Below are 22,452 nucleotides of genomic sequence, written 5' to 3'. Positions count from 1 at the left end.
AACTGTATTAAGTACGTTGTAAACAGGTTTTTTATGCTTGAACTACGAAAATATTTTATTTATAGATAAGGAACCCCGCTTCATTGTCGGGTCTGGAACCAATTACTCGTAATAAAGAAGGATTACTGTATTTCAAAAGAAATTACAATGCAGATATAGGACTGCTACGCTTTCGAGACAACATACATTTAATTGAAGACTCCCCCATATGTTTGATTAACATATTGTGTAATCAATCGAAATGACAGCACACGTTCAAGTGATGTGCTGCACGTGTAACAGGAACACAGCACCAACGCCAGAGATGCTGTTTGATGCTGATAACTTTGACTCATAAACTACAAAACTGCCACAGATGAGGAATACGAATAACACATTTGTTTCAACTGACTGTTTACCGGACTGCCCCATCTTTCTGTTTTTTTTTTTCCACTGATAGGAAATCTTCTCATCCAAGGATCTGGCTGAGAAAGTAAGTCTCGCATTCATCACAACTTTATCATTTCATCAAATTTTGCAGTCTAAACTTTGTGTGGCTTCAGGTGGGCTGATTTAAGGTACGGTATATATAGGTGATGCATAAGTTTACAAAAATAACTAGTCCTCTGTTTTTCCCTTTCTCCCTTGCCCTGCTTTTTGACTGACTGAGGACTGATTTACACCTCATTATGCGCCACCCTCGGGATTTTTGACTGCCTAATATATTTTTTTTATTCACCTACAATAGGAATGTTATTTTCACAAATAGAATACAAAACTCTCGATGCTTCATTATGTTGCTCCTGTGTGTGCTTTATCGTGCACCTGGCCAATGTAGGTTATTACCCAAGTTGGGGCCGTGTCACTAAGGGAGGCTGGTGCAAAGAAATAAAACTGACTTTGATTCTGCCGTGTATTTAATGTGGACAAATTACACAGACGGGTTTATCAGGGCAAGAATGCGCGTTGCACCTATAAGCATCTTGGATAGCATACTTGATATATCAAAGGCAAATACCCCGAGCAGGGTTCTTGTCTGTACTGTATTAATTTAATTGTTTTCATAAATCTAATCTGAGGTCGATTTGGCGCCTATTGAGCCCCCCGGAAGCGTATAGTCAAAAACCAATTTCCATCACAGTGTTCTTGTCAAGTTCCTCAGCTGTTTAATCGCATGGCTGACTTCATTATATAAGCCAAAAGGCTAAAGTCCACAAATCAGCAGGAATCTGTTTACAAAGGAGACTAATAGGGGAACAGAACTCCAGACTGTTCTTCCTTTCATTGCAACTGTACTGTGCTGTATGTACTGTGTTATATGTACTATATCACAATATAAGCAGCGTGATTTCACCATATACGTACAAACTATACTGTATTGTGCTACACAGTACCTTGTTATACCATATATAGTTGTGCTCTGCTGTACTATACTATACCATGATATATACACCACACTATATGAATAATTTATTTTGTACCCTTACTCTTAATACCATACTATAATATTATTCCACACTAAACTATAGTGCATGGTGCCCGCGTGGTTAGCAGCTAACAGTTTTTGTCTTCATGTTTATACTGAAGATTTGCAGATTATCAAATAGCACAAAATACTGGGAAGAGGAATGCAAATTAAACAAATTAGCACCCACAATGTGATTTATCAAACTGAAACCTGTTTGAGGTTGGTGTTTTTGCATCTATATTGACCACGTGTGACAGGAATGTGCGAACTGGCACAGCATTACGCACAAATGGCTGTGGTCATTATGGCGCGAAGTAGACAGGTGCAATGACAGATGAGAGGAAGAGAATCTTCCGTGCACATGTCAACATATTTGGACTGTCAGAAATAAAAGTAGGAGAGACACATCATCCATCCAGCAATTCCATTTTTGAAGCCAGTCACAAAAATGAGCCATGCCATATCTCCTGTGGGGAAAAAACAGCATTTTCTTGCGTCTGGATCATTCTGGCACACCATCGCATTTAATGTTGGTGTAATAGACTTGACAGACTTTATTGATCCATAAGGGAAATAGCTTGTTTACAGTTGGCTCACTTGACAGAGTGAAAGAAAAACATGCAGTGTGATATGAATTAGATATCATCATATAATATAAACAAGATTTGCACATTTCCAAATAGTGTGTTAAATATAAGTAAATACAAATAAATGTACTCTTTATACTAGTGATGGCAGACAGTACAGCACAATAATGTGAATTATCGTTGACAGGCAGATGAGGTATTGTGGAGTTGGATGGCGTGTGGAATGAACAAAGTAGCGTTCACTGTGGGAACAGAACTGGAGGAGTCTTTTGGAATATGAGCTCTGCTGCCCCTCTATTTAACAATTGTGACACCCCTCACACGAATACTTTAACCTAATAAATCTTAAATTTGATTTTTTAAAATCAAAACCAGCAATATTGATGAAGAGTACTTGATATTCATAGCATACAGTATATGATGAAAGCATCCACCCTGCTCCTCCCTGTAAACAACATCGGCAAAACCGCTGAGGTTTTAACTACAAGGGCCTGACTGAGCCCACTATCAGAGACAAGAGCCCAGAAACAATGAGTCATCTCACCATCCATCGATGGATTTAGGTGTGGATTTCAAAACAAGGAAAGAAGAAAACATTATATTGTGTCTGTGCTGCCTCGCCTGCTTGTGTCCTCCCAGCAAGCCCACAGTTGCAGCGTCAATAAGCCGACTTTATGATGTGTGAAAGCTCACACAAACAGCAGGTGGAAGGTGGGGGGTTAGTGACTCTGATTTAATTACTTTATTACGCTAAAAAGACTTCAGTTATTTTTTTAATGGCTATCCAGATTTGGTGCTGGCACCCTCCTGTTGCAGAGCAGCTGCTCCACTCAATCGCGTATTGAGGGAATCAAACATTCCCACTGATCCCTATCTCCCATGGGTGCTATGTGTTAATGTGTGAGTGCCCACCTCCTATCCCTTTTAACGCACACTGTAGGAGCATAGTTTTTTCTTTTTATGAAATAGTGCCACCACATGGTTACAACATAAACTGAAACTTTTGTTATTTGACCTCAATAAAATGTCTTCATACAATTCATAAATTATTTCTCGACATAATAGGAATTAAAATATCAAGATAATTTATCTGTTGTCATTTTACATGACTTTGGGGTGTGTGGTTGCACACCCGATTGTGTGTGTGTTTCAGGTTATAAATCTTGCAAGAGTTTCTGGGCTGAAAGGAGAAAAAGGTGACCGGGTGAGTCCGACGGCAAAGTGTGTATAGCGGGGCTAATATCAACGGAATGTGTGACATCATTACATGCCCTGACATGCCTTGTGCTGTAAAGTGGTGCATGGAAGCATATAGAAGTTTTACCCACTGACACACAGACACACTCGAATACATATAAATAGTAATTTTGTTTTCCTTTCTGTCCTAGGGTGATGGTTGTTCTGGCTCACATTCAGGTTCAGTAAGTAACGTTCAAAATTTGATCTCACACACACACTGCGTCATGTTGCACCAAAAAAAGAACCATCTCGTTATTTGGCAAGCATAAATCTAGCCAAAACACTATCATACGTTAATCATGCCAACCATGTGTCTCTATAACCTCAGTGTACGGAGGGACCCAAGGGCCAGAAGGGGGAGAGAGGAGAGATGGTGAGTGCCAATCCTCTGATACAGGTCACCGCGCCACCACCCACTGCATCCCAATCTTCCTAACACAACAGCAACTCACCGCTACATTTATTCTCCCCGTTTAAGATTGTGTGCTTCATGTGTTTATTCACTGATTTTACTCTAAATTGTAAAGCATACCTTAGTTTCATGCCTGCATTATGCATGCACGCTCACAAGTTGTGTGTGTAGCATACGTTTCCTGTTGGTTAGTGTCCAGGATGGCTCACTGGTTACAGCGTTGTCTGCTTTGGACCAGCGGTGTGTGTGATATGACCTTTTAAAACCAGGTCATTGGTTTGAACGGTGGACATCTTTCTTCTGCAGGTGCTTCCTGCCAGCTGGGGTGAAGCAGCTGAGTTCAAGGTGAAAGGTTGAAGAAACTATAACTAATCAACGATGGAGACCTGACCTTGTTCTGATTTGTTTCATTTTTGAGCCTATATTTTTTGTCTCCTCTTTTGGTATATCCCTCACCTTTTTCCAACTGCTTCTTGCCAGGGAGTAAAAGGTCAGAAGGGAGAGACTGGACCACAGGGCCTCACAGGCACTCCGGGGAAGGATGTAGGTGTTTCTCTCGATTTGTTCTGACTTTGTTTGCAATGTATTCACAAGTGAATTGAGCGGGAAAGTGTACAAAAGACTATTTTCCAGCAACATGAGCTTTACTGTGCTGGCACCAGCTCCTTGTACATGCATCGGTGCACAAAATACCATATTCCACTCCTCTACAGCAGGGGTGTCCAAACTTTCCACCAAGGATGACATACTGAAAAATGAAAAGATGTAATGGCCACTTATATCGATATGATAAAAGGGAAATATTTTTCAACCAAAGTTGAAATCAGTCTCGTGTTATACGTAAAAAAAAACCAACATATTATTACTACAAACTCTACTCTTTGTGCCTTTTCCCCATTTATGCTATTAATTTCCCAAATATTTTCTTCTTGGGTGTAATGACTGGATTCCCCCTAGAGTGGCAAGATTTAGCCTTTGGTCTGTCTGGTGCTAATTGGGGTGAAAGATCAGTGAATAGGTCAATTAAAGTCAAAATTAAAACATTGTATTATCCTGTCAGCTCAAACGTTCACAATTTTTAACAGATAGTCTCCAAACCCTCTCAGTATCTGTGGTCAAATGTCATACTGTTTTGGGATGCAAATTTTAACCAATTGTCTGCACATGGATTATATACATTAATGTTAATATTAATATACATCAGGTTTCTTGTTTTCACATTCAAACTGCTCACAAAGCACACTCATAGGCAGACATGCACTTTTATCAGGCTTGCAGATGCTCGCTAAACGTATTGGGCATTACTCTTTTAAGCCCAGACTCCCATTGATATCGCTCCACTCCCCTCTGCCACAGCTTTAAGTCATCTTGGTAATGCCTGTTAGATTAGACTAGAGCAACAAAGCTTGCACAATCAATGCTGCCTCATTGACCGAGCTGTTCATCTCGCACGCAGGCAGCCCCCTGTTCAGGAAGATTTAAACCTTTTAATCTTGCCCGTTCAAAGCAGTGATCCTGCAGACGCAATGGAAAGTTTTTAGGAAACAAATTACAACGTGGGCGCCTACTGTGAGATATTCCCCGGGTTCCTGCATCACATTCAGCCGTTCACCAGGCTAAGTGTTTTTTTTTTTTTTCCGAACATATGGATTTGGCAGAGGATTGACTTTTTTTTTCTTAAGCCCCTATCCATCCAACATAGTGAATATGAATGTGCTGTGTGACTTGAATTAGGCAGGCAGGGAACATGGCTTTGGTAAAGATAATGCCTTTTACATTTCCAATTTTAAGAGGAAAATCAACAGATGTCCTCACAATTGTGGGAGATTGAGGTCTGGAGAGTCTGACTCTGGCTGACACTGATTATGTCACTGACCTGTACTGATGCTGTCACTTTTCTGTCTGTCCATCATCATTTCCCAGGGTCGAGCAGGCTCCATCTGTGTCGTCGGCCCCAAAGGACAGAAGGTCTGTGTGCATTAAGTCTGACACTCAGCAACAGTACCTATCTATCAACTTGTATGCTACATCCTCACTGTTGCATTAGCATGAAACATGATTTTTTTTCTCAGGGTGCTTCTGGTTCAGTGGGTCCTGAAGGCTTGGCTGGGGAGCCAGGGATGCCTGGACCTCCAGGCCTACCGGGGATTGGAAAGCCAGGTCCAGCAGTGAGTAAATTGATTGCACTTCTTATCAGCATAAATATATATTGGCAGAAAATAACTGTGTCGTTCTAATCGAGGGCCCTCCTGGTCAGCCTGGTGGTGCAAAAGGAGACAAGGTAGGTTTTCCATTTTTAAAATGCATCTAAATATTCACACACTTGTTAAAAGAAGTCAACCACAGTGAACTAAAACTAAATATAACTAAATAAATTAAAATGGCTCTGACTTGACTGACTTGACCAACCTGAGAGATGCTATGCTGATTCATAACCACTAATAAAAACATTTTTCCCATGCAAAGATTGTATATTCAACAACTTGGCAAAATGCAATTGTGTCTGTAATTGGTTGAAGTAGTTGCATTGCTCCTTTCCTATTCAGTAAGTTACAGTTCTGGTTCTATGGTTATGATCATACATTTCATAATATCTGTGGTGGACCTCTGTAAAGAACATATCTTTCTAGAAAATGTGCTTTAACTCCAAAATGTACAACTTTTGGATTATTCAGCTTTGGATGTAGTCTTGTCCACATTGGTTTTCAACATGTATAATGCTGTGTCCTAACAGGGGGACATAGGACCTCAAGGGGATGAAGGATTGCACGGAGATCCAGTGAGATATCTTTAAGATTAAATTTCAGTAATGTATGCATTAGCTTCAAAAATACAGTATTCAGGCATCTGCCAACTCTTAGGGGCCGAGGGGACCAGCAGGGCCGAAAGGAGCAAAGGTATTACAGTCCGTAAACATTGTCTTTCATCATTTTTTTTCTGCATGACTGTTTGTTGTGTTCTTTTGTATAATTTGTGTTTGACTGCTATTTTCAGGGTGACCCGTGCGAAGTGTGCCCCACACTACCAACTGATATCGGCAACACCGTATCTCTGCAAGGTATGCCGGGCCAGAAAGGTGAGCCCGGATTACGAGGCATTGGAGAGAGAGGACCACCTGTAAGTGGAATAGTATTCATTACTTTCCCTTTCTGCTATGTTTAACATTTGTACAGTCTTGGTTTGAACCAGACCTAACCAGCTTAAGCAGATCTTTGAGCATTTGTCTCTGGAACGTATGCTTTGCATTTTTCTTATCATTCTGCAGAAGCCAGGCAAGGCTTGGGCTTGTACCAACCCTTACAACTTTCACTGTGTTGTTGTGGCTCTCTGTTCATTTAGCACCTTTCCGAATGGAATGGAAAATGATAGGTGTGTGTGGGCCCTATGCAATTAGTTCCAATATTGCAAGCATCCTCTTAGAACAAAAGGTGCAGGATTTGGGATGTGACCTCACTCACTGACAACCTTGACAAATGACACATCTTTTTTATGTTTGTCACCAGGGACCTGCAGGTCTGGATGGCAAGGCCGGACAGAAGGTATATAGCTCCTGTTTGTTCATTTATAGTCTATAGTTCTTTCATATTCCATGCAAGTGCTGCATAAACACACTCATCTGCATCCTAACACATTCAGATATGCATTGGCTTTTGCAGAGGGGATCTCTTTGCAAGCAGATGGAAAGTGCAATCATTCCCTTTGAGTGCACACACAGCTGACTTGCTAGATGTACACACATACCCACATGTGCACAAAGCCCACCCATGCACTTTGTCATGCTCACAGACTCCTACATCTGCCTAATTACAGTGACCCGTATGCTTTCGATGCCATGTCTAGACACGACATCCCAAAGCAAACATGTTCTCCAAGGGGAAGTTATCATGATAAATTACATCTTGAATATTTCTTTTGACAGGGACAACCAGGATCACATGGTGCTAAAGGGGAAAAGGTCAGTGTGGCGTAGTCATAGTTTGGATGGGAGATGTTTAATTTGTCTGTTTTGATAAAAATACATTGCTAAATAATATCACATAATAATATCATGATTGATTACCATATAAGTCGCATGTGTCATGAAGAGGAAAATAACACATATAAGTCATGCTGGAATTTAATTTGTTTTTATTTACAAATTTATTTCACAAAATTCAAGACCAAGAACGGGCATTTCACCTGGAAAGGCACATTTTTTGATTGTGCAGTTATTCAACCATACCTGGGAGGCTGAATAGGCTAAATTAACATAGCCAGTAGGCAAGTTCACCAATCACCCGATTGTTTTCCACATCACTGAATCTGTTGAATTCATACCTTGTGAGTGCTTTTGATGGTAATGTTCACTTTCGTTCTTTTAGTCAGTCATTCACAAACATGTTAAATTACATATATTTTGAACTATAGGTTGCAGGACCAGCCAAACATTGAAAGAAAGTGCAATTTAGTCTGGGAAATACGCCAATTTGCTTGATTTACAGTACATAATTTAACCTCTTATAATGTGGTTCATTGTAGGCCCTGTAAAGTTAAGGGTCAATTGATCCGTTCTATCAATTGAGGTTTTGATGTTTTATCCAAGCTCCTTTAGACTTTCAGGGATTAGTTTCTCAGGACAGGACCACTCTGAATTTTAAATAGAAGGTGCCCATGGTGGCTGGGGTCCAAGATTCATCAAGTTTTGTCCCTGTTCAACGAGTTACTAGTCAGAGTTTTTAATCAGTAAATGTCTATTTAGGGTCAATGCCTTACTTGTAAAATATAACAAATTATTCAACCAACCAAGTGATTGGTTTGCAGCGACTACACTCTCTGGTCTGTAGCTATGTTCCTGTTGACCCACATCGGATTTGTCTGTAGGGTGAGGCCTGTTCTGTGTGCCCCACCCTGGGAGAGCTCCCCCCAAACCTGGTCCCTGGTGTCATGAGTCAGACTCTGCAGGTGAAGGGCCAAAAAGGAGAAGCAGGCTTTGGAATTAAAGGAGAACAAGTAGGTCTATTTGTTGAGTTCTGTAATAATTATTCTTGCTACTTTGTAGAACTTTCCAGAAACATTGAGATGCGGTAGTATGGAATTGATTGGGTAATTGTCTTTGTTTGACTATATGCGCATTTTTGTTTTTGTTTGCATCAGTGTTTTTTCTTGCATGTGTGAGCCGCAATAAGGACCTTCATTAAAATGATGCATTGTTTCACTTTTTCTCCACCACAGGGAGAGGTGGGAAATGTAGGACCACCTGGTCCTAGAGGAGAGAAGGCAAGTAACATAAATAAGAAACAAGACTCCTCGTAGGTGACCCCAATAGCGGGATATGCTTAAGTCCTGCATAGGGGGAATTCATTCAGTTGATTGCTAAATGGGTCTTTTAATAGACTACAGGAGCTAGATATTCACCATGGGGCAATCATTTTTAGTCTAGACAGCGTGCTATAGGGATTTTAGTCAGGGAGCATAACGGTAAAAATCCTAGATAGTGAAGAACTAAATGCATTTGACGTGGTTTCCTGTGGGGTGCATCTGAGGATGAAACATGAATTACCAATTCAAAAGACCCATCCCTTTTCATTAATTTGCGGAATTCTCTTTTTTTTTGTGGCTTGTCTGCAGGGTAATGCAGGGCGAAGAGGAGCTGATGGTAAGCCGGTGAGTTCAGATTAAACTCTTTGAAACAGAGTGTTCTGCTTGGCATCAATCAAATTGTAAAAAGATGTGCTTTCGTAAATTATAGGGAAAACTTGGGGTGAAAGGATCTGCTGGAAAGAACGGAGAAAAGGGTGAAAGGGTAGGTAAATAAAAGCTGATTCTTAGTTATTTGCCATTGGTGCAAACGTATTTGAAATAGTATCTCAAGGCGTTGTTATTTGCAGGGAGATACAGGACTTCCTGGTTTTAGTCTTCCTGGCCAGAAAGGAGAGAAAGTAAGATGTCCTTCTCCTTTGTCTGCATCAGAATGATTGTCATGCAAACTAACCATCCTTCCTCTCCCTCCATCTCAAGGGCGAATGTGGTGTGTGCCAGCCATATGAGGTTGGCAGCGGACCGGCCAGCATCAAAATACCTGAAGGAACAACAGGCAAGCCAGGCCCTCCAGGTTCTCCCGGACCTCCTGGGCTTGGTGCAGAAGGCAAACAGGTTCAATGGTCTTCTGATCTCAACACGATAACACTGAGAGATTTCCAGAGTCAAGAGTTCACTTATGATATAAAAACAGTGACATTACTGTTGTACACCCACACAGGGCCCCCCAGGAGTTGCTGGAGAGAAAGGAGATAAGGTAAGCTCCCTAATAGATTTTCTTCCTAACAGCCATGTGTGGTCGCTGATGCCCGCAAAGACACATTAACCACTTAAAACATTAAGCAGGTCTTGGCAACCTAAATGCATTAATAAATCATTTTGTTCATATTGTGGGTATATTTTTGATATAACAGTCCTCAAATAACTAAGGTGATCTAAACATCTAGTATCAAATGATTTAGGATGCTACAAGAAACCCTGCGCCATAATACATAATACCACCAACCATGGTTGGTTGTATTTCACATTAATAATATCAAAGAACCATACATTAATGGCTATTTTAGGTAGTTTTAACCCTTGTACTGTATTATCAGGGTGACCAAGGAGACCAAGGAGATAAGGGAGATGATGGCGCTCCTGGAGTGCCAGGATTGCCTGGAGAGCCTGGACGAAATGGACTAATGGGCTTGAAGGGGGAGAAGGTACAATATATATTGCAAAATGTTTGTTATGAAATGCCAATGTTAGATGTTTAACATGGATATGCTAAATGGGTTGCTAACTATAGTTTGTTCTTCAAGGTTTCTGGATCTGAATTTGATTTGATCTGTTTTGTCAGGGTGATGCTTGTACCAGCTGTTCATCTCTGGGCACTGCAGCGGGTGATGGTGTTGCTGTGCCTGGGCCAAAGGGAGAGAGAGGAGAGCCTGGTGCCCCAGGAGAGGGGAAGCCTGGCAGAAATGTGAGTTTTTGCTACTTGTCCCTTGAAATTAGACGACAATTTGACCTCATATCTTTGTCTTTTTAAGGGTAAACCAGGCTTACCGGGCATACAGGGACCTCCTGGTCTCAAAGGGAGCAAGGTATATGTGTCCTTCTTTGTTGTTTGAAAGCATTTAAAGTTGGGATTACCTGACATTGACAGGGTGAATTGATTGATTGAAGACAAGTGTTTAGTTCTCATTGTGCAGGCATACAATCTCCTGAAGAAGAAACAAACTTTAAATGTCACTGACTTCTAAGTATTTGCATGCTCTGCCCCCTCCAGGGAGAATCTGGACTTGCAGGAGTTGGTCTTCCTGGTCCACAAGTAAGGCAAAATTGTTAATAAAATATGTGCAGATAGATGTAACACGATTGGTATTTTTACTGAATACCACATCTTTCTCAGTGTTTACATTTTTCATATCTGCCAGATGTGTTGTGGGGGACTGTAAGCTTTCTGCAAACCTGTAATCTCTCTTGCAGGGTATCGAGGGACCAAGAGGACTTCCCGGTCTTGTTGTAAGTTTCTCAAATCTTGAATGATCTACATTTTGATGTTTTGGTTCGGTACAAAATTGTGTTTTCTTCAGGGACCTCCTGGATTCATTGGATTACCCGGCCCAGCTGGTCCTGCTGGTGAACAGGTTGCATCAAATTGCCATTTATTAGTTGCAGTAGGCTCTATTTGAGTAGAAGTACCACATCGATGTTTTCTTGGTCACAGGGCATGAGAGGTGATACTGGACCTCCAGGACCACAGGGGCCAATGGGCATCGGCGTAACAGGACCCCCAGTATGACATCATTGACTCTTTTTGCAAGTGTAAAAATGGCACCACTGCATATGCATGTATTGTTGTCGAACACACTTTTATTTATCTCTGGCAGGGTAGAGACGGTGCCCCCGGCTCTCGTGGGTTGCCAGGAGCTGATGGAAGACGTGTGAGTCTTTATTTAAAGTTATATTTACATATTCTATGTGGCTGTATCTGCAATTTAAAGAGATGCTATTTGTAATTTCAATTGTTGCCACCTTGTGGGTACTTTTTTTTTTTTTTTTAGCTTCAGTTAGAATTTCCCTTGATTTTCGGTTGCATTGGTAACCAAGGATGTCTGCCTCTATCTAGAGGAGGAGGGGCAATGTCTTCCACCATCTCATCCTATGTCCCCTATTCTGTGCTCAGCTCATGGCCCTGTGATCTCTCTTCTGCATTAACAAACAATTGTGTGTGTGCATTGTGTGTGTCTTCTCTTGCAGGGAGTTGATGGCGCTAAGGGGGACAAGGTAAGTCTACCATTTTGTTTGGATGAAGTGATCTCGGAGGGGTTAGAGTATGAGAGGGTGGAACAGATGGTAATCACGCACGCACACACACACACACCCACACTGGCTGTAGGGCATAGATAGAGGAGCAGCAAAGGTGACAAGTGTGTTGTAGCTGTCAGAAAAGAGTCGCTTCATAGTCATAGTCAGTAATTGTGTAAGACCATTAATTACCATTATTCAAGTTAGTTAAGGAAATAGTGCCACTTTTAAGAGTCGTATGGGTTTACATGGAGGGAAGTCAACTAAATGAAGTGGCTATGCGTAAAAGATGTTTCGTTAATACATTTACTTGATGTATTGTGAAGGCACGCTGCTGTTTAGGAGGTTTACACCTGTTTTGCATAGTGCATTTTCCTGTCCGTTATTTGCTTGCACAGCATAGTTTTGGTTGACAATTTCATCTAATGTGACTCTGGGCTGTAATGAAGTGTTAAACATATTCAGAGTGTTTAATCTTCCACAGCTATGAGCGTCACCTAATGCCTAACATTCTGGGATTAAAACTACTTTTTAAAAAAGTCCAGAGTTGTATAATAGTTTTGAAGGCTATACTGCACTTTAATATGTTTTGTATATTCATATCTGTATATTTTAGGGCGACCCTGGAGAGTGCAACTGCATAATGCCAATGCACTCAGGCATCGGTGGACCAGTGAGTATAGTCAAAAGCATCCTTTTTACAGAATCGTTACCCAGCACCAGCAGTCTGTACTGATCAGAATAGAAGATGGGCCCTCTATTTTAGTCAATATATATACTGAAGAATGGCATTATACCATTGGTTACCTGCACCATTACACCCCTGGTATTTAGTGACTTCTGTTTGTATACATTGTATACAATGTTTTAAAAATACTCAAAGTTGCTCTAATTCTTCTTGCCATCCAGGGAGCTCCGGGAGCTGCAGTAAGCCCATGGCAGCCTGGGCCTCAGGTCTGTTTTTTAACTATGAATAATAATGTTATGAGTCAGTTGTCGCCATATGTGCATGTTTTTGTGTTGCAGGGACCTCCAGGACCTCCAGGCCCTCCTGGTCCACCTGGACCTCAAGGTTTTGATGGACTGCAAGGACCGCAGGTAAGAGTCATGGACTGTGGGGCGGTGAGGAATTCGCTCTAAAGTTGAATTCAGCCGCCAGTCCTTTCGCCTGAATTGAACTTTAAAGTTGAGGGTTTGGCTTGGTTGTTTGGGTTATTTAAGTGAGGATTGACATGCTTTGCAAATTGATGGTTGATAAAAATGCATGTTGAACTGACTTGACTAAATCGTAGGTGGCCAACAGCTTCATTTACAATAAAGCCCAGTAAAGCAGGATGGAAGAATAAAAATGCACTAACCCACCTGGTGCTTCATGCTTTAATGCACGTAGTTAGCAACTTTGGGAAATGTCAGTCAAGACATAAACAGCTATTTGAAGGTCTTCTGTTAGATGTTGGCTAAACATTTGTGCATTTTTAGCTGCTGCTGTCGTAGTTTGCTTGATTTCTGAAATGCCTTCAAATAAAGTGTTTCTGTGGTGAGTCAAAGGTGTAAAAAAGACAGCATGAGTGGCGATAAGGGTACTTTTTGTTCATAATGTCTAAATTACAACTACTACAGGATGCAATTTGTTTTTAATTCATAGAAAAAAATATTTTCATAAGCCGTAGAAGAAGGAACAGGTTTAACCATTTTTCACCCTGACCCTTTGACTCTGCCTCAAACTCTGGTGGAGATGGGAGCGGCTATCCCTCGATTGGCAACAAATCAGTTCAACCTCAGTTCCTTCTTTCAGGGTATCCCTGGAAACGACGGGATACCGGGGAAACCGGGTTTGCCAGGATACGTTGTAAGTAAAAGTAGAAAGAAAAGGAGGAGAGGTGGCACACTATTTTACTGGTTCCCGATGTACAACAGACACCCAAGAACAGTCGACCGTACAAGTGTGTTCCGAGACTTATGCTGTTATCACTGTCTATTTCATAGCAGCAGATCTTTCCACATGTTCAAAGGTACCATCTGTATCCTTCATGATGATCTTCACTTTTCAGCATCTTGGACTTGGCATGTACCACCGTTTACTTCCCCACCGATCTTACAGCATCTAATTTTTAAAATTTCACTTTTATGTGCTGCCACAGGAGAAGGCTGCTTCAGTGCCTTGGCAGTCATAATGGAGATAACACATAGATACCTAAAACTAACAAAAGTAATGCATTGCTTCCTCTTTGTGTAGCCAGTCCGCATGTAATTATCTGCCCATGTAATACTCCGGTGTCCTAGTTCTCTTATTTTTTGTTCAGGATTAAAAATGAATGACCACCAAACCACCAAACAGCAAAACTTGGAGACCACTTGTATTCAAGCACACCTCTCACATTTCAGCAATCATGCATCTTCTGGATAATACCCCACAAACTTGGATATGTGTGTGGTCAGCCACACACAGACTGTTTATGGTCTGCAGGACGAAGCAAGTGAGATTCTCTCACAAACCGTTATGAGGAGCCACATTCTTTTCTCCAAGGTTTGACCTTTGTGTTGTGTAACACGTCAAAACTACTTTCCCATCTGCAGTATAACTCTGAGGGCTCAAAATGCTGCAATGAAACACATTGCAATTAGCAATTTCCACCAGAAGTGGATATGACATTCCAACAAAGAGACATCATTGGAGCAGTCAAATGCACAAAAGTGTATTGTTAAACACTTTACAGTCAATAGTGTGCAAAAAAACCCAACTCTGATCTGAATTTGAACAATGTCGAATGGGTTAGTAATGGCTTTGAAAGCAGGCCAAACGCTATTGATACACACTTCGCTGAAAAGGACCCGTTGCTTTGATGGGGAGCAACCTGCCTCTTACAGTAATTGTTACTGAGCAATCATGCTGTAAACAGACAGTGAGAGTGAGGGTTTTTTTTTTTTTGGTTTTTATACTAGTCTATCATGTTTTGTGTGTTTTGGAGACTATTCTGTGCTTCCCTATTTCGTCTGTTGATTCAGTTTTGTTTTGTTGCTAAGGTTTATTTGTTTTTGTTTAAAACAACCCACAGTGCCTGGTGATAAGGCAAAAAAAAAACAATCAGGGCATAGCACAGTATTGTTGGTGTTCTATCAAATCTCCTGGGCTCTTTCTGAAGCTATGCAGCAATTCAAATTTGATTGTGTGAGGTGCGTTTGTTTTGGGTTAGAAGTGTAATTGTCTTTTCTGTCATATTGAAGTTAAACTTGAAGCAGTATAACGATCAATGGTTCTGAATTAATAGCGTTAGATATTGTTATAACACCTCCAGTTTCAGTCTATTGGCTCAGTGCATATTCGGTTTCATAGCTTCTGGCAAAAGGCCTTCTTGAAACACGCTTGCATAGCGCTATCAGACTTGCGCAACACTTAGCTCTGGCTCTCTAGAGTGAAAGTACACCATATAAAGCAGTTGTCGCGCCCTGTTAGAAAGTGAAAGTTAAGCTTGTGTGTATGTGTGTGTGTGTGTGAGAGAGAGAGAGAGAGAGAGAGAGAGAGAGAACAACTGTTGTGTGTTTGCCTCTTACGCCAGTGTGTTTCCATGAGCCATAGCGAAGTGGTGTGCACGCCTGATTGTGCTATGTGAGTGTATGTCATGGAGGCCTATTGGCAAAAGCTATGAAACTGAATATGCACTATAAACACTATTAATTCAGTACCATCAATCGTTATACAGCATCAAATTTAACTTCAATATGACTTTGATTGTGCTATGTGAGTGTGTGCTTCTGTGAGTATCTATTGGAAAATATACTGCGCTAATAGACAGAACCTCAAGGTGTAATATAACATGTGACATATGCTATTTCATTGTTATATCATGCAGTCAGGTACTTACATTATAATTGGTAGAAGCCCTTTTATATTATTGTCCAAGTATCAACAAATCACTCAAAAGAGCACAATTAATCTAATTAACCTTTTTATTATTTGTCAAATGAGTTGATTTTTCTAATAATAATCTTTAATGACAATCAATTTTGAAATAAAATATTAATTTTTCCAGAAGGCTGACCTGCAGATGCCATCCCAGGATGCTTCTGAAGAAGACGTAAGTGCATCCTTTTTTTTTCTCTCTTATGCAGGCATGATGAAAAAAACTTTTCTATTTTTCATATTTGTGTTTTCCTTCTATTCTGTTAAACAGAAGGCATGTGTTGGGGACTGTTCCCAAGGGATGCCCGGGGTTCCAGGTATGGCAAATGCCAAAGGAGAAAAGGAAGACCAGGGAAAACCCGGTGTAACCCCTGTGGAGAACTGTGACAGTGTAAGAAACAGAGGATTTTACTCATGTATTCAAAGAGTCTTTGTTATGGGTAGACATAATAATATTTCAATAATGTGTTTCTTTGCAGTGTGCGGACAAACTACAGGCAACACAACCAAGGGTCAGATAAGACTCAAAGTCACACAAACACAAAAAATTGAATTCCATACAGATTTTATTTAATTCTCGGCCATTGCAGGATGACTGTACCTGTACGGGACAACCTGGAGTTCCAGGGGTGCCTGGATCACAGGGAATGAGAGGGGACCCTGTGAGTTGGTGCTTGTTTTTCATATTTTGGGATTTTTTTTTTGTTCCATGATTGTATTAAGTTTCATATTCCTTGCTACAGGGTATACAAGGAGAGAGAGGACAAGCTGGAATTCCAGGAATGATGGTGATAAAACCAGATAAAACAAATAAAACATAAAAATATGTGCTCTTTAACAATGTACAAGTAATTACCTTTGGTAGGAAATGAATATACCACTGTAGTTTATGATGATGCAAGGCTTAAAGCCATATGTGTTTATTGTTTTAATTTTATCCACGCCATCTTTTCACAGGGACCTCCGGGTTTCGCAGGTCCCCAAGGCCCACCCGGTTCACCTGTAAGTTTCACTTACATGCTCCTTTTTCAAAATTCTTTTCACAAAAGCCGTAAAAATCTTAAACATCTGTTTCAGAAGTGCTAAAATAAAATGTGTTTTCATCTGAAATAGTTCTCATCTTCCAGCCTGTGATTATGCAGTAGCATCACTCTATCTTGTGCCTTTCCATGTGGCTTTTTAATGAAAAGTTATTTTAGATGAAGGACTGATTGGATCATTGCTTCTTCCTGATGAGATTGAGAGCCCCCCCCACCCCCCAAACCCCTATCTGTTCCTCTCTTGATGTGGATTTATAGTGTTGGTAGCGTAAATGAATGAGCTGTCAGAGTGGAAGTCATTTGCACTGTAGTAGCACTTTAAAGCACCTGCTAGCTTTCGCTGCATGTGTTCGTTTGCGCTGTTTGGGTGCGACAAGCAGAAAAGCCTCACCTGAATACATTAGTCATCATCATTGTTTTAGAATTTGCTCACAGCTGCCAATCCTCTGATGACCAATTAGCAATCACTTTCTTTAAATTACGATCATCAGTAATCACGTTGTGATGAAGACAATTATATTGCACATTTTTGTGACATGCATGTTTATTTTCCTTTAAAAGTTTCAACAACATTGACAACATTAAATGGGAACTGTGTTGTCGCAAGTGTTGTCACTGCTAGCATAACTATGTGTATCAATGCGCCTCAGAAAAAGGTTTTTGTAGTGTTTTAAATCATCAAAATAGGGCAAGATATGGCAACTATTACATGTTATCATCAGAGTACATGTTAATGCATGATCAACTTTTTTTAGAGGGCTTCATTGTCGAAATAAGTGTATCCCAATGACAGCATTGTAAGTTAGCTCAAATTAACTTGTTTTAATCATGTAATAAGGCACAGAAAAGGGAAGGAAATATGTGTTCATGTTTCACATAAGGATTGTGAATCATGGGCAGAATTCCCCAAAAATTGCAGTTCCCCTTTAAAAATCTAAATTGCTCATTTCCAATACATAATATCTAACCGTTTATTGTGGTTAATTGGTTCCAGACCTGTGCCTACAGAATTAAAAACCTGTTTACAACCTTCTAAATACTGTTTGTAACATAATTAGAGTTCCCTAGACATGAAATAATACCCTTATAGTCACCTTACACTTAGCTGGGATAGGCTCCAGCATACATGCAACCCTAGTGAGCGGCATAGAAAATGAATGGATGGATAGACCTAAATAAGACATCTTAGGGACTCGCACACTAGCGTTGTTGTGTTTTGTTTTTTTTTACTTCGGGCTTCAGTACAGTGCTTCCAGTGACAGTGTCACTCCAAAACTTCCCGTAGCTGACTGATTAGTATATATGTATTATATTGTGGTTAATTTTTATTTATACTGGTATGGCAGTATAATGTTTATAACTGTTTATTGTTGAGTCTGATGGTTTTCTACAGGCAACATTGTCAATCTGGAACCAATGAATTCACTGTCCATTTATTTTCTGAGGGAATTCTTGGAAATCGAACATTAAGGAATGGATTGTGATCAACATTTTGAGGTTTCACTGTAGTATATTTTGTAATTCACAACTGTCGCTTTTATAAAGGGTGAAGTTTAATATTTTAAGGACGTTACATGAGTTTTTGTTCGAGAAAATGTGTTTTGGCTGATTTGGTTGAAAAGCTCTGATGATCACCGTTAGAGCAGATATGAAATAACATCCTGTTCATATCGACTTGACTTGTTCTTGCATTTAGAACAAAACATACATATTACATCCTCTTCTCAGGGTCAGCAAGGTGAGCAGGGACCATCAGGACTGGCTGGACTCAAGGGTGAACAGGAAAGTATCTGCCAATCAATATCTCTGTAATGATATCTTGTAGAAAACAACTCATTATTTCCATCATCTTCACCTCAGGGCCCTTCAGGGACGCCTGGGTATCCAGGTTCCATGGGGCCTCCTGGAATGCCTGTAAGCGCTTTTCCTAGCCTCATTATATAAGAATGAAGTGATCTGATCTGATGGACACATTGATGGTTACTTTCATATGTGATCTGGAATTGATTAGTTGCTCCTTGCTTATTTTCTACAGGGATTGAAAGGCGAACGTGGGAGCCCAGGGAGCAGTGGTGAGAAAGGAGAACTGGTACGTCGCAACACTGATGCTATCTCTCTTATTAAAAGCATTGTACCTGCTGCCTGTGTTTTACATTTTCACCTCCGCTGCAGGGTCCGGCTGGTCTCCCCGGGTACCAAGGACAGGCGGGCGCACCGGTGAGTGTTTCATTATGAATTCTCTTTTTTTGGGTTTTACCTTTCAATAGATAGAAAGAAAGTGACCCCTTATTTGTTTGTAGGGAGGTAAAGGAGACACAGGACCATCAGGACCCGAAGGACTAAAAGGGGATCAGGTGAGTGTGGCCAAATACAAAACAAAATTCAAACAATTTGAATAAAACATATTATGTTTTCTTTGAAGGGCTTCCAAGGACAACCAGGATTCCCAGGACCACCAGTATGGTTTTAGGTTTTCACTCATACGTACAGTAAATGCTCCTTTCAATTAACCACCAAGTCTCATATAGTCTCTGGTAGCATAAGCTACAAAAAGTGTAATGGGTTTTCATATTTCACAATTATTGCCTGCTTCCAATTATAATGATAGCATTTATGGTACTCATTTACTCCTTTTTTTACTTTTTCATTCTCAGGGTCCACCAGGTCCCGCAGGCAAATCAGGAAGGGAAGGACTCCCAGGACTTAAGGGTGAAAAGGTGATTAGAAATTGTGGATCCCATATCTGTGATACGAGTATATTTGGTAATTATTGATGATTTTTTTTCTTTTTATCTCACAGGGCAATGATGGCAACCAAGGTTCTCAAGGACCAACAGGACCACCAGGCTCCCCAGGCTCCCCAGGGCTGATGGTACATACATATAATAAAACATGTTCTATAATACATGTTTTTATTTCACTGTGAAACGTCAGCTGCTTCTGCTTGCAATCAAAGGGCCCTCCTGGCATCGAAGGGATAGATGGTAAAGATGGAAAGCCAGGGCTTCGAGTAAGTAATTGGCTCATGATGGGGTTCACAGTACAGCTTATACGCTTGCTGGAAAAATGCTCAATCGTGACTGTTTACGTCCTTGTCAGGGAGAAGTGGGTCCCCCGGGTCCTGCAGGTCCACGAGGAATCCCAGTAAGTAACACATTGCAACTTAAGCATCACTTTATCTGTTTGTTGTGCTTTGAACCAAACTTTTTCCACTGTGGGCCACTAAAAAATAAAAGGATGCCACGGTATATATTTGATATTTAGTAAAACAACACCTGTACATATACTAAGAAGTTAGGTAGTATATGTATTTTCAGACAAAGTAGCTTTGTAATATAGGTGAAAAAAGTGTAGTATTAGTTTGAATTCCGGCATATTTCAACTTTTTTTCTCCTATTTTGACAATATTCTCACAGGTTTTGCAACTAATTGCAATAATAGCAGCAGATTTTTAAACAGTGTCTCAAGCCCATGAAGTAACAATTTTGGTGTGTTTCAAAATTGCTTACAAAACACTGTAAATTATGATTCAAACAATCGATACACAAAGGTAATAGAGATGTGGTTGTTTAAACCAACGTGCCAATCAAATTGAAACAACATGATTACATATGCACAGCACACATTGCTCAATTTCCCGCTTGCGTAAAGCAAATGAAGCATGTTGAGTTGTTGTGAACTAAATGCAAATAAGGTCGCTACGATGATTAGTACAATGTTTACAAATAGGGTGGAACTGGCACACACACGGTATAATTCTCGTTAAATTGAAAAGTCATTCAGAGATATGTGGAACCAACTCGTTTTGTTTGCCTTGATATTTAAATCACAACTTATATTGCATCACTAGTAGACGAGCACACACAGCATACAAATCATTGTGCGTAAATAAACAAATTTATATGCAAGTCCTACCTCAACCTGACATGCAGCTCAACAGCTTTGGCACGCAGACGACATCTTTGTGTCCTTGAGGTTTTGGCTTGTGTTTAATTTTATTTCATGGCTCTTGCAGAACAAAAAGCTAATCCTGTTTGGTGTATGGTTAGTGTTTTATCACCAAATATTTTCCAATCTAATGAGATTCGCATCAGGCTCAGCTGCAAGGTATTGTGTTTTATGAGCAACTGAAAGTGTGCAAACAGAATCGGGATGACCATCATGTGGGCAATTATCAACAATTTGCATGTTAATAGTTCTTTTGACCATAATGGTGATGCAAGCAGTAGTGCTCCTGGCCATTTGTGATTAACCTAACTCATCTTAGCAATTTTTCCTGACAGACAGTCATATACAATCCGAATATCGCCTGCAAAGGACTATAAAGATTATTGGTTTTGTGCTCTTCATTTGCAGTTATTGTTATTGTTGCTCAACATGCTGCAATTAATTCTAAATTGCAAGACAACTATTGATTTTGAACAGGTTTGACACAGGATAGCTAAGGTAGCTGAAGTCATTTTACACAATGTCTTAAATGGTCTATTTTCTGTTATTATATCTACTATATTGGGTTATACAAGAGTAAATGTGACTATAGGGGTGTTAGTTCATATCCAGAGGGCACTAACTATACTCTAACTATGAACATATTCCATTAATGTATAAGGAATCCTATTTTCCAGAAATTCACTGATCACGTTCAGGTCTTGAATCATCCATTCATCCATTTTCTACACCGCTTATCCTTATTAGGGTCGCAGGGGTGCTGGAGCCTATCCCAGCTGTCTTCGGGCGAGAGGCGGGGTACACCCTGGACCAGCCAATCACAGGGCACATATAGACAAACAACCATTCATACCTATGGACAATTTGGAGAGAACATGCAAACTCCACACAGAGGTGCCCAAGCAGAGAATCGAACCCAGATCTTCCCGATCTCCTGACTCTGTGGGCAACATGCTAACCGCTCGAGTCCGTGTGGCCGGACTGGAACCAATTAAGCACCAATAAACGAGGGATTACTGTAGTGTCACCAGCCACTCTAAATTAGACCAAACAAATAAAAACAGCTCTGAAGAAGGTGCAGCGCAGTTTACATGCATCCAGATCAATTTCTCTCACTACTGAACATGAATTGCTTAGTGGAATCAGTTTAGAGGTGTGTCGCTGTAGTGTGACACCGTTTGGACATTGCAAACACTGTGTACTCTTTCAAGTTTGTGTTCCTCCACAGCCTGTGTTGATGATTTCAAAGTGTTCCTTGGCTGCCACATATTTGTGAATACTGTACCAATCATGTCCTCTCTCACATCCTCCCTCAGGGATTCAAAGGCAAAACCGGCCACACTGGCTTCCCGGGACAGAAGGTTGGCCAATAATATATTGCTTTATTTGCAAACTGTGTTGTTTTTACTACGCTAGTAATTGTGTAAAAATGATGCCAGGATTTTGATAGCAAGATTTTATCACTAACACAATAAAATTATTTGATCTCTGCTGTGTTTTCGATCCCAGTTTTCATGACCTGAGAGATGAATTCCACTCATAGTTTCTATATTACATTTTTATTACCT

At 40.4% G+C, this 22,452-nt stretch overlaps 1 protein-coding gene across 5 annotated transcripts in view; it reads left to right on the top strand.

The window, feature by feature from the left end:
• Nucleotides 1-22,452, top strand: part of col16a1 (collagen, type XVI, alpha 1) — a 48,522-nt gene that overhangs the window by 21,198 nt on the left and 4,872 nt on the right. For 4 of the 5 annotated variants that reach the window (XM_058047735.1, XM_058047737.1, XM_058047739.1 and 1 more), the window contains 51 exons: nucleotides 440-472; nucleotides 3,188-3,238; nucleotides 3,423-3,455; nucleotides 3,602-3,646; nucleotides 3,992-4,030; nucleotides 4,166-4,228; nucleotides 5,609-5,653; nucleotides 5,758-5,853; nucleotides 5,928-5,966; nucleotides 6,420-6,464; nucleotides 6,547-6,582; nucleotides 6,680-6,802; nucleotides 7,189-7,224; nucleotides 7,605-7,640; nucleotides 8,546-8,674; nucleotides 8,897-8,941; nucleotides 9,293-9,328; nucleotides 9,414-9,467; nucleotides 9,553-9,603; nucleotides 9,683-9,817; nucleotides 9,924-9,959; nucleotides 10,300-10,407; nucleotides 10,545-10,667; nucleotides 10,735-10,788; nucleotides 10,974-11,015; nucleotides 11,174-11,209; nucleotides 11,281-11,334; nucleotides 11,415-11,483; nucleotides 11,578-11,631; nucleotides 11,948-11,974; nucleotides 12,612-12,668; nucleotides 12,905-12,949; nucleotides 13,022-13,093; nucleotides 13,791-13,844; nucleotides 16,027-16,071; nucleotides 16,168-16,287; nucleotides 16,376-16,408; nucleotides 16,487-16,558; nucleotides 16,640-16,684; nucleotides 16,854-16,898; nucleotides 18,665-18,719; nucleotides 18,798-18,850; nucleotides 18,972-19,025; nucleotides 19,109-19,153; nucleotides 19,237-19,290; nucleotides 19,359-19,394; nucleotides 19,591-19,653; nucleotides 19,737-19,808; nucleotides 19,893-19,946; nucleotides 20,036-20,080; nucleotides 22,201-22,245. In XM_058047735.1, the coding sequence (XP_057903718.1) occupies nucleotides 440-472; nucleotides 3,188-3,238; nucleotides 3,423-3,455; nucleotides 3,602-3,646; nucleotides 3,992-4,030; nucleotides 4,166-4,228; nucleotides 5,609-5,653; nucleotides 5,758-5,853; nucleotides 5,928-5,966; nucleotides 6,420-6,464; nucleotides 6,547-6,582; nucleotides 6,680-6,802; nucleotides 7,189-7,224; nucleotides 7,605-7,640; nucleotides 8,546-8,674; nucleotides 8,897-8,941; nucleotides 9,293-9,328; nucleotides 9,414-9,467; nucleotides 9,553-9,603; nucleotides 9,683-9,817; nucleotides 9,924-9,959; nucleotides 10,300-10,407; nucleotides 10,545-10,667; nucleotides 10,735-10,788; nucleotides 10,974-11,015; nucleotides 11,174-11,209; nucleotides 11,281-11,334; nucleotides 11,415-11,483; nucleotides 11,578-11,631; nucleotides 11,948-11,974; nucleotides 12,612-12,668; nucleotides 12,905-12,949; nucleotides 13,022-13,093; nucleotides 13,791-13,844; nucleotides 16,027-16,071; nucleotides 16,168-16,287; nucleotides 16,376-16,408; nucleotides 16,487-16,558; nucleotides 16,640-16,684; nucleotides 16,854-16,898; nucleotides 18,665-18,719; nucleotides 18,798-18,850; nucleotides 18,972-19,025; nucleotides 19,109-19,153; nucleotides 19,237-19,290; nucleotides 19,359-19,394; nucleotides 19,591-19,653; nucleotides 19,737-19,808; nucleotides 19,893-19,946; nucleotides 20,036-20,080; nucleotides 22,201-22,245 (2,937 nt within the window). The remainder of the gene's footprint in view (nucleotides 1-439; nucleotides 473-3,187; nucleotides 3,239-3,422; nucleotides 3,456-3,601; nucleotides 3,647-3,991; nucleotides 4,031-4,165; nucleotides 4,229-5,608; nucleotides 5,654-5,757; nucleotides 5,854-5,927; nucleotides 5,967-6,419; nucleotides 6,465-6,546; nucleotides 6,583-6,679; nucleotides 6,803-7,188; nucleotides 7,225-7,604; nucleotides 7,641-8,545; nucleotides 8,675-8,896; nucleotides 8,942-9,292; nucleotides 9,329-9,413; nucleotides 9,468-9,552; nucleotides 9,604-9,682; nucleotides 9,818-9,923; nucleotides 9,960-10,299; nucleotides 10,408-10,544; nucleotides 10,668-10,734; nucleotides 10,789-10,973; nucleotides 11,016-11,173; nucleotides 11,210-11,280; nucleotides 11,335-11,414; nucleotides 11,484-11,577; nucleotides 11,632-11,947; nucleotides 11,975-12,611; nucleotides 12,669-12,904; nucleotides 12,950-13,021; nucleotides 13,094-13,790; nucleotides 13,845-16,026; nucleotides 16,072-16,167; nucleotides 16,288-16,375; nucleotides 16,409-16,486; nucleotides 16,559-16,639; nucleotides 16,685-16,853; nucleotides 16,899-18,664; nucleotides 18,720-18,797; nucleotides 18,851-18,971; nucleotides 19,026-19,108; nucleotides 19,154-19,236; nucleotides 19,291-19,358; nucleotides 19,395-19,590; nucleotides 19,654-19,736; nucleotides 19,809-19,892; nucleotides 19,947-20,035; nucleotides 20,081-22,200; nucleotides 22,246-22,452) is intronic. The other variant, XM_058047738.1, reaches the window with a different exon arrangement.

The sequence above is a fragment of the Doryrhamphus excisus genome, chromosome 14 (genome assembly GCF_030265055.1).
Source record: "Doryrhamphus excisus isolate RoL2022-K1 chromosome 14, RoL_Dexc_1.0, whole genome shotgun sequence".
Taxonomy (NCBI): domain Eukaryota; kingdom Metazoa; phylum Chordata; class Actinopteri; order Syngnathiformes; family Syngnathidae; genus Doryrhamphus; species Doryrhamphus excisus.
Note: the sequence above shows the minus strand (reverse complement) of the source record. Positions and strands in the feature narration are given on the sequence as shown.